Source organism: Poromitra crassiceps (genome assembly GCF_964638095.1).
Source record: "Poromitra crassiceps genome assembly, chromosome: 13".
Classification (NCBI taxonomy): Eukaryota; Metazoa; Chordata; class Actinopteri; order Beryciformes; family Melamphaidae; genus Poromitra; species Poromitra crassiceps.
This window is the reverse complement of record NC_139644.1, coordinates 31,166,267-31,176,666: the sequence shown is the minus strand read 5'-3', so window position 1 is coordinate 31,176,666 and position 10,400 is coordinate 31,166,267. Positions and strand designations below refer to the sequence as shown.

Below are 10,400 nucleotides of genomic sequence, written 5' to 3'. Positions count from 1 at the left end.
CTGACAAGAAGATCTCAGGCTGGTTTCCCTGATCTACTGTGTGTAATGAGAGAATAAATGGAGGGACGGATGACAGCTCAAATGAAGGATGGAGAGAAGGATAATTATTCTCACAATGCAATTTCCTCGTGTGAGATTGGTTTATAAAGCGGAGTAGGAAGAGCTTTAAACTCATGTCTGGGTTCCTCCAGATTCTGCAGTATTCACTATCATATCATCCAACACGACTTTACTAGTCATGATGCTTTGTGCTTCATTGTGAGAACAATCCTGAACAATCCCATCCATGAAACAGTCACTGTCAGCACATCTCTTTCCAACATCAGTCTTCTTTTCCACTCTTAATGTCTGGACTGTGTGGTTTTCTGCAGTGAGCCTCAGTTCTCAACCTTTTTTTAGCAGTAGTATCCCTGATTTCTAAATCCAAGTACCCCGTTAACCTGATACAACATTTTGTTTCAAGGCGTGAATTCTATCCACTGACCTAACTAATTTGATCACACGACGGCCCTCATTTCCCATCATGCCTGTTGAATGGAGAAGTAAAAATTTGATTTTTTTATTTATTAGTATAGGTCTGGTTCATGTTTTAAATCTTATTATCTAAAAAATCTTTTCAAAACCTCCAATATTTTCAGGATTTATTGTTACATTTTTCCATTTCCCCCTCTCTCTCTCAACTAAGTACCCCCTGGGCCCTGTAGTACCTCCATGTACCCCTAGTGTCGCCCAAGCTCTCTACATGGATGCTGCCCACGCCCACATGTATGTTTCACATGGCCGAGCTGTGAGACAAGCACACAGTGAAACTAACCCGGGTGAAGTCGGCCTCCTGACAACAATTTTGTGCAGGTTTGAAGTGTACTGCTGCTGTAGATTGTTTGTTCTTCTGTCCTTTGAACGAACATGTGTGATATTGATTTTGTCTTCACTGGCAACATGATGAAGTGAAAATCGAAAGGTGAAAAGCAATAGGCTGCTAACGAAAGTAGGACAAGACATTTTCATAAAAGCAATTTATAGGGAAATTAGGTGAGATGCTTGTCTTTCTGTTGTACTGCTGTGTTTTGATTGGCCCTATACCAGTTCCATGAATGTCTCTGCTTGAAACAAACAAACAAAATCCCCAGTCACTCAGGGAACCGTCTGTGTGAATTTGGTTATGTGACTGAAAATGAAAGCAAATGCAACTGAGCAGATTCATAACGCCCACAGGAGGAATCTGATTGCTCCTCTATAGAGTGCTTTTCAAAGCCCTATTATTAACCACTATGGGTGGTCTTTTACTATAGGTCTATGGAGATGTGAGTGAAAGAGATTCTTCACAACATGGTGCAGTTGTTCTCCAGCTCCTCAGACGGCAGCTCAAACTCATTGTGACCACTTATTGATTAACCCATCCCAACGACCTGTAACCTGTAAGACCAGTGACACCGGTCACTGGTGTTAAAGGTCACACACACACACACACACACACACACACACACACACACACACACACACACACACACACACACACACACACACACACACACACACACACACACACACACACACACACACACACACACACACACACTGTCCTTACACTCATGTTCACTGAACAGATCCATAATCTGCTCTCTTGTCTCTATTGATCTCCGATGTGTTTAATTTTCTTGCGGCTGCTGGAGCAAAGGAGTGCAGACTTTTCTGTGACTGATCTCTTGTGGCTCGTCTCTCTGCAGCCAGCGTCTCCTCAGCTCTCTGCAGCCAGCGTCTCCTCAGCTCTCTGCAGCCAGCGTCTCCTCGTCTCTCTGCAGCCAGCGTCTCCTCTGCTCTCTGCAGCCAGTGTCTCCTCAGCTCTCTGCAGCCAGCGTCTCCTCGTCTCTCTGCAGCCAGCATCTCCTCAGCTCTCTGCAGCCAGCGTCTCCTCGTCTCTCTGCAGCCAGCGTCTCCTCGTCTCTCTGCAGCCAGCGTCTCCTCGTCTCTCTGCAGCCAGCGTCTCCTCAGCTCTCTGCAGCCAGCGTCTCCTCATCTCTCTGCAGCCAACGTCTCCTCGTCTCTCTGCAGCCAGCGTCTCCTCTGCTCTCTGCAGCCAGCGTCTCCTCGTCTCTCTGCAGCCAGCGTCTCCTGTGCTCTCTGCAGCCAGCGTCTCCTCGTCTCTCTGCAGCCAGCGTCTCCTCTGCTCTCTGCAGCCAGCGTCTCCTCAGCTCTCTGCAGCCAGCGTCTCCTCGTCTCTCTGCAGCCAGCATCTCCTCAGCTCTCTGCAGCCAGCGTCTCCTCGTCTCTCTGCAGCCAGCGTCTCCTCGTCTCTCTGCAGCCAGCGTCTCCTCAGCTCTCTGCAGCCAGCGTCTCCTCGTCTCTCTGCAGCCAACGTCTCCTCGTCTCTCTGCAGCCAGCGTCTCCTCTGCTCTCTGCAGCCAGCGTCTCCTCGTCTCTCTGCAGCCAGCGTCTCCTCGTCTCTCTGCAGCCAGCGTCTCCTCGTCTCTCTGCAGCCAGCGTCTCCTCTGCTCTCTGCAGCCAGCGTCTCCTCAGCTCTCTGCAGCCAGCGTCTCCTCGTCTCTCTGCAGCCAGCGTCTCCTCGGGCCGCGTTCGTTATCTGGCCTCTTAACTGCCTTTTTTGCTGCAGTAGTTTGGTTTTCCAACCCCAATGCCCCAGGCAGGAACGGAGCACTTTTGTCTGCCTAATACTCTGGAAGCATCAGAAGAAGAGAAACATGAAGTTAGCGAAGCCATATTTGCTCCCATAACTCCAAACAGGGTGTCACAAGTGACAACATAATAGGCCTACCATACATTCACACATTTCAATCATGAGAGGCCAGTTGGTAAGATTTAACAAGTGGCTTTATTTAGTAAAGGGCAAGCATGGCAACTACTTTGGCGTATGACCCCATTGTAAGGTGGCGCTCCTCTTGAGGTGAGAGGAGGGCATCTGTATAATTTCATTTAAAGGTGTATTTCCAGTTTTAAATGATTGTGTCTTGTGATTCCAGCTAAACGTTTCCATTTAATACCTTCTTCATAGCCAGCATTAGCATGATGGAAGCTGCCTGTTGGAACATAATTATGCAGCACATATTCTTGCTTGGTTGATCATCTACGAGCATCTCTCAGTGGGGACTAATAGGTAAAGCTTTCAGGCTTACATCACATCCTCTCAAACAGCTGATAATGTATACAGCATTCAGAATTCATTTCTAAAACATGTATGAGCATGATTACATAACAGACTTTAAAAGAAAACTCCTTAGACAAATGCAGTGTTAACTTTATTATGTCTCTATATTGACAAGATTAGCATTATCATCAAGATTCAAGATTCAAGATTTTTATTGTCACTCCATGGTACAAGTATCACGTGTGAAATTATTGTGATGTGGACTCCGTTTACAACATAGTACAAATATAACAGGGCATATGAGTGCAAAAACAACAAGAGACACAACAAGCAATAAGGCAGTATAGTGATAAGACAAGTCAGAGACAGTGGCATATTCAGACACATTTCCATTTGTAATGTCTTTATGACTGTGTCATAACAGGTCATGAGCCTGACAGGTCATGAGTGAACAGGAAGTGTAAACTCAGAGTTGTTCCACTATCCCATTTTTGAAAGACATTTGTTTATGATTTTAAGACCAGCAAAATCACTCCACCCAGTGTTCTTATTCAAAATGTATAGAAATAATGCAAAACTATATTGAGTCAAATCAAATAGGCAAGATGAGCAGCAGTTATGGGGTAAAGAGGGTTAACAGGTGTAGGCTAGCGGAATGTGATAGATAATGAAATACATGTCCTCTGCTGGAGAGATGAATACTCTAGGATGGAAACACTACCTCCTTGTGGTTAACTGGAGGAACTTGGAATCTGACTTTGAACAAATCACAAGTTCCAGTGTGTATTCAGTCAATAGATTAAAATATGAAATCTAAATAGAACAATACTGAATGAACAAAAGCAATTTCAGTCTTTCTGTTTTTAAAGCATTACATTCAAGAAATGTATATTCAAAGTGAAAATTATACAATGGGACAGTAGTATCAGTCTCTGTGTATTATCATTAGTTCTGGATGATAATGCTGGAATAGTGCAGTGCATCAAACTTTCCCACTTAATGGCAGTATTGTACAACAATTCCAAGTAGCAGTTGGAATTTAAATGATTGGAAACAAAAATTCCAGTATACCAAATCCAAATAATTCTGTGTTTCATTGTTAATTTCTCACATGTTATATTAGAACTTTTCTTCATGCCTGGTATCTGGGTGGTTTGTGGAGTTCCTTTTACATGATGAAATTTGCCATGAGGGTTCCCACCAGGATACAGATCCACTGCAGTCTGACGCTGTTTCCTGATGATGGGTCGCCTATTCTTGTTGTTGTTGTTGGTGGTGGTGGTTGGAGGTGGACTAGCTGGTCCCTAACATCTACCATGTGACTGGAGTCCTTCATGCTAGCAGGTATCCACAGCGAGCAGGTGTAAGGCTGGCTCATATCTCCAGACTCGATATTTAGGGTGCTCTTCACATTGTACAGTCCATGTTGGTCCTGTTCCGTCTGTGTGGTGGCTGAGTCTGTTAGGTTGGAGCTTCCCTGCTTCCAGTGGATCGTCCCGACGGGGTAAACTCCATGGAACTGACACCAAACATGAGACTGATTGCTGGAGGAGTCAACAGTTCCAAGGCATTCTGTAAAGAGAGACTTTTTTAGAATGACGACTGTCAAGAAAAGTGCTATCAGACATTGCACACACTGGTTTTATATGTTCAGATTCCTGACTGTATTTTAGGTGTGAGATGTAAGTTTACTGAAAAAAATTGTAAAATCATATTTTGTTTGTCCCTCCAAAACATGTGGAAATAACCTGCAAGCTGCCTCACGTGTTGGAGTGTCACAACGGTTTTTCTGGTGTTTATTTCCCGAAACGGAAACCATTCCGAAACCAAGGTGAGTCAACTCACCTTCGAGTGTCACAATGGTTTTCTTGGTCTCTACTCCGAAACTGGAGCGCAGTTTGCAGAAGTACTCTCCCTGGTTGGTTGGCATCATGTTGGGGAGCATCAGAGTGAGCCTGTGCTTCTTGTTCTGAGGCTCTGCTTTGCTTTCACACACATCTTTGCGGTCAAGTTTGCCATTGTCAACTTGACACAGTTTTGATTGTGCAGTCATCCAGGAAAATGACTTAATATCGAATGCGCTCGTAGAGCTGGCATCACATTCCAGGGTCACGTTCTCACCACACTGTGCTGCTACCTGAGGGGTGGTCTCCAGCTTCAGCTCTCTGGTTACATTGGAGAGATGGATGACTGTATTGAGAGAGAGAGAGAGAGAGAGAGAGAGAGAGAGAGAGAGAGGCCATACAGTCTGATGAACTAATTTATTTTGTTGAGCAACATTCAGCAAACACCCATCTTCTCATGAATCTGTTTTCATGTCTGTTCTAGCCTACTGTTTGCATATTTCTTCTCACAGAGGGCAAGACACAACTTGAGTTCCTCCCCTGAATAACTTTTTAAAATCCACATGTTGATGAGCTTCATCCTTTCTTAAAGAATATCAACACGCAAATCATCCTCGAAAAAACTAAACTAAACACAAAGAAGAATTTCTGACAAACACGTCAAACATTTCAGTAATACTCTACAATAAGGGTCATTAATTAACACTTAGGTACAGTAATGCTTAATGCAGTGGCTCTCAAAATGGGGTCCAGGGACCCCCAGGCGTCCTTGAGGGGGTTCCAGGGGGTCCCCAGCAAAAATCATTTCATTTCATTTAATTTAATTTCGTATCATTTATTGTCACTCTAATTCCATCAATACATAACACAATGACAATGTATGACTACTTTGGTCATTAGTTTCATACACTTTCTGTAATAAAACATCTAAAAGCAAAGATATTATCAGATGGGGACCCTGAGACAAAATCGTATCAAATAGGGGTCCGTGTTGTAATTTGTGCCAATTTATCGGTCCTTGATGTGAAAAAGTTTGAGAACCACTGGCTTAATCAGCATTAGCTAATGCTTACCAAGCATTAAGCATTAACTATTGTTTTTTTTTGTTTTTTTTAATACTTTATTAAAAAATTTTTATAGAACAATATACGAACAAGACAAACAGGATCAGACAGGAAAAGAAAGGAAAAAAAACATACCTACATCATTAACATTCAACAATACAACGTGCTATCAGCCACATAAGGTGCTTATGTGTTTATCCACCTTATTTTTGGCGGCCATGATGCACCATGGGTGCTGCTTCCTTCTGCTGTCCTCTTCCCCGTTACGTCTAGCTTGACACAACACAGCCCGTCTAATGTACCCGTCTGTAAACGGTGCAGCTGAGCTGATAAATGCCGACTTGTTCAACAAGCAACAGGTTAGCGGATGTGATAGATAACATCATTAGGCTACATTCCCAGAACGAGTGTTATTTTGTGACGAGCAAACTTTTAACGTCGGAGTTCGACAAGGAAATGCGATGCGAGGAAGCACGCGCTGCAGTCATGGGCTGCAGTGCAGCGTCAAGCCAGCGTAAACACAGCTGCTCACGTTCTAGACCGGATATTGCTCCCAGAATTATTTTACAGCGGGAGCCTCACAAAAATAAGGTGGATAAAAGATATCGTGTACCTGGGATCCCGCCTACATGGGATAGGAACCGGGCGAGCCATCCATCATCCCCAACCCCAGTAGCATTAACTATTGTTTATTAAACATTAACTAGCCCTTAGTTAATGTTTAGTAACTCTAACCCGCACCCTACCATTAACTAACCATAAATATTGTAGCGCGGGGTAAGGTGGAGTATTATGGGATAGCTAGTAGGGTGTATGTCTAACTGTATCTGTCTGTTATGATGTTCTGTGCATGTGGGGTTTGGGGTTTTGGAGTGGCAAGTGAAGGGATCATAGGGCCAGTGGGTGGAGACTAGGGGAGGAAGTGGGAATGGTGGGGAGAGCTGTGTGGAGCTGGAAGAGAGCAGACGTGCTGGGGAGAGCTAGGCTAGGTAGGAGAAGCTAGCGAGGTGTTGTCGGGCCTGCCTTCATGTGTGTCTGTCCGCTCGTTAAATAAAGAGTTTGATAAGCCAAAGGATCTGCCTCGGTGTGCGCCTCATTCCGCCACATTGGTGTCAGAAGTGGGATCGTTTTGGCTTAAAAATCAGGCTCGACTTAGCGTTAGCAGTTAGCCGTTTCTAGCTAGCTGCCATGGACGACCACAGCGGAATGGCACGTGACGGAGCACGCCGGGAGTTGACGATACCTCCGGAGCACAGCTGGTGGTCTGCCAACTTGGGGAAGATGGAAGCCCGGTTGTTGAAAGAGGTCAGACGGCTGTTGGAGGCTACGCCTGCCTGGGCGGAGAAGTTGATGCAGCTAATAAAAGAGGCCACTCTGCACGGTGAGCAGCGGCCGGAGCCAGCACGGAGACTGTGTTGGACATGTGGGAGACCGGGCCATCTAGCGAGGTGGTGTCGCAGCGGTCCCGGGGGAAAGACCAGGTACGCGACGCGACGGTACTGGGGAAGACCGGGAGCCTGCTGGTTATGTGGAAAGATGGGACACCTGGCCAGGGAGTGTCCAGAGGCTGTCGGAGATCGGGGGACAGCGGGAGAAGAGAGACGTGCAGGCGGCGGGCAGGTGAGACTCTGCTGGACTTGCCGGTCACCGGAGCACTTGGCCAGGGACTGCACTGAGAGTGTGGAGGCCGGAGGTGAGACCCAGGCTGGAGAGAGTGTGAGCCGCCGGGGAGAAGAGAACGTTGTGACGGATAGGAGAACGGTGCTGCAGGGGAACAACCAGAGGGAAGAGCCGGTTCTTCAGGTCGGGACGATTGTGTTTCCTGAGGTACCAGCGGTGCAAATGTCGGAAGAGCCGGCCCAGTCAAACTGCTCCACACCCCCCACTGGTGCTGTGCGGAGGCCCGGGGTGGAGAGTGAGATGGCGTCCATTTGTGTTCCCACCACTGACCTGAGCTCGCCGCCCCCTGGTGGAGGGCGAAAGGACAAGCGTCTACAGGTGGAGGATGAGAACGTGACTATGGGGGATGTCGATGTGGAGGAGTGGATACGCAGACAGGCGGAGGACGCTAGCGTTGGACCGGTGCACAAGTGGGTGGCGTTCGGACGCCGGCCTTCCGTGGAGGAGGTTGGCATGTGTTCAAGTACCACGAAGGGACTGTGGGAGTTGTTTCCGGACCTGAGGGTGTGGGGGTCGGGGATTCTGGGGTTGGAAGGGCGCGGGAATGGAGGCAGCGTCGTGGTTGTGCCCAGCTGCCTGCGGGGGTTGGCGCTACGGGGGGCGCACAGGGGCCGCAGCGGTCAGGGGCATCGCGGGCCTGAAGAGACACTCAGCCGCCTTTGTCGACATTTCTACTGGGTGCAGATGGAGGAAGAGGTAGAGGACTACTGCCTTTGCTGTGTTGAGTGCGGTGCGGGGAGGGGGGACAAAACGGTTGAGTGGGGAAGGGTAGGACCACCTGTGCCATGGTAACATCAGAAACGGAGATGGGCTAGATGCACGTGGGACTTGGAGATGTGATGTGCAGGGGGGGAATAAAAGGGAATAAAAAGGGGAAATGTTCTGTTTAAAATGTAAAATGTTGAATGGCTTATAGTGTTGATGTAGGGTTGTTTTGGGGTGTAATTTGGGGGCAAATGGTTTAAAAAGGGAGGGGCAGTGTAGCGCGGGGTAAGGTGGAGTATTATGGGATAGCTAGTAGGGTGTATGTCTAACTGTATCTGTCTGTTATGATGTTCTGTGCATGTGGGGTTTGGGGTTTTGGAGTGGCAAGTGAAGGGAGCATAGGGCCAGTGGGTGGAGACTAGGGGAGGAAGTGGGAATGGTGGGGAGAGCTGTGTGGAGCTGGAAGAGAGCAGACGTGCTGGGGAGAGCTAGGCTAGGTAGGAGAAGCTAGCGAGGTGTTGTCGGGCGTGCCTTCATGTGTGTCTGTCCGCTCGTTAAATAAAGAGTTTGATAAGCCAAAGGATCTGCCTCGGTGTGCGCCTCATTCCGCCACAATATGAATACATTAATACATGAACACCATTAGTAAATGATTACGGCGGCTGTGGCTCAGGAGGTAGAGCGGGTCGTCCACTAACCAGAAGGTCGCTGGTTCGATCCCCGGCTCCTCCAGTCCATATGTTGAAGTGTCCTTGGGCAATACTGAACCACAAATTGCTCCCGATGGCTGTGCCAAGCACCCTGCGTGGCAGCCAAGCCCCCAGGAATAGCGCTGGGCTGTGAAGCCATTTGAACATGGTGGCGAAGCTCTGTATTGCAAGTCACATGACACCATGCAGCCCAGAAAAGAAAATTCACATCCACTTGCATGGGGACCCCGGCAGCTGTTAAACCCAGGGGAATTTTTTCCGGGTGTCACTCAAAGTATAAAACGACTCTTTTAATTATCAAATAATTTTTTATGGGCATTTTTTCTTCAGAAGCCACTAAGAGCCGTATACGGGTGTATTTTCTTCATCTACATCTACATCCATGGGTGGGAGACGTCATGGAATGGCACACATGCGCACTTCGCCTTGGGCCGCATGGTCAGGAAGTAAAACCAGGAAGAAAAACCCCCCATGATGGCTTCATGCGCCAGTGAGCAGCCCCCGTCCGAATGCATGGGTGGGCGTGGCTCGTCCCCTATCCAGTTCTTTATAGTGGCAGCTGCCTTCCTTCGATGTGTGAATGGGTGAATGTAGGTAAAGCGCTTTGGATAAAAACGCTATATAAATGCAGTCCATTTACCATTTACATGCACATTAGTTAATTAGTTAATTAACCCTTAATGAATGACCCTTATTTTAAAATGTTACCAACATTTTTTTGTCATACGGCTGAAGAAAAACACTCACCGTCGCTGCTGACGACTGAAGTGAACCAGACGATGGAAACCCAGTATGTCCTTGTGAAGCTCAATCCCTTAAACTTTAAATCAATATTTTTCAGATTAGATGAACCAAATCAAATCAAAACAGAGAAGTAAATGAACACAACATTAGGAATATAAACAAGTTTGTTTATACTTACCATGATGTTCCTCTGAATAGACTATCTGCTAAATGTGCTTATTTCATCCAGTCAAGGCCCTCTCCAATAGAATAATCATCAGAGAAAGGTTAGCTCCGTGTATGTCTGCTTCAGTCCACACGTGTGAGGGGTTTTGTGTGGGACAGAGAGTGCGCTGACTCTTCCTCGTTTATGGTGAATACATGTAGCATCAGGTTTACACGGCTACATGTGCAGGCATGCCATTTAGCCCACTCAGGAATGAGTGGTGATGAACAATGCTCAAGGTGGAGAGTCAGAGAGTGGAGTGCAGCTTGTTACCCGATATCAATCCTCTCTTGTTTACACCTAAACAACAACAATACCCAAAACCTAAACCCTGAACTTGTTTAG

General features: G+C 46.9%; 1 protein-coding gene across 1 annotated transcript; it reads right to left on the bottom strand.

The window, feature by feature from the left end:
- Positions 1-2,857: 2,857 nt before the first annotated feature.
- LOC310787572 (uncharacterized protein) lies at positions 2,858-10,177 on the bottom strand. Its single transcript, XM_083649037.1, has 4 exons — positions 10,029-10,177; positions 9,854-9,926; positions 4,949-5,293; positions 2,858-4,675 (listed from the first exon to the last, which is right to left on the bottom strand). Exons 1-4 carry the CDS (start codon positions 10,029-10,031, stop codon positions 4,272-4,274), a joined length of 825 nt encoding a protein of 274 aa, XP_083505163.1. The 5' UTR covers positions 10,032-10,177; the 3' UTR covers positions 2,858-4,271.
- Between the last annotated feature and the right edge of the window lie 223 nt (positions 10,178-10,400).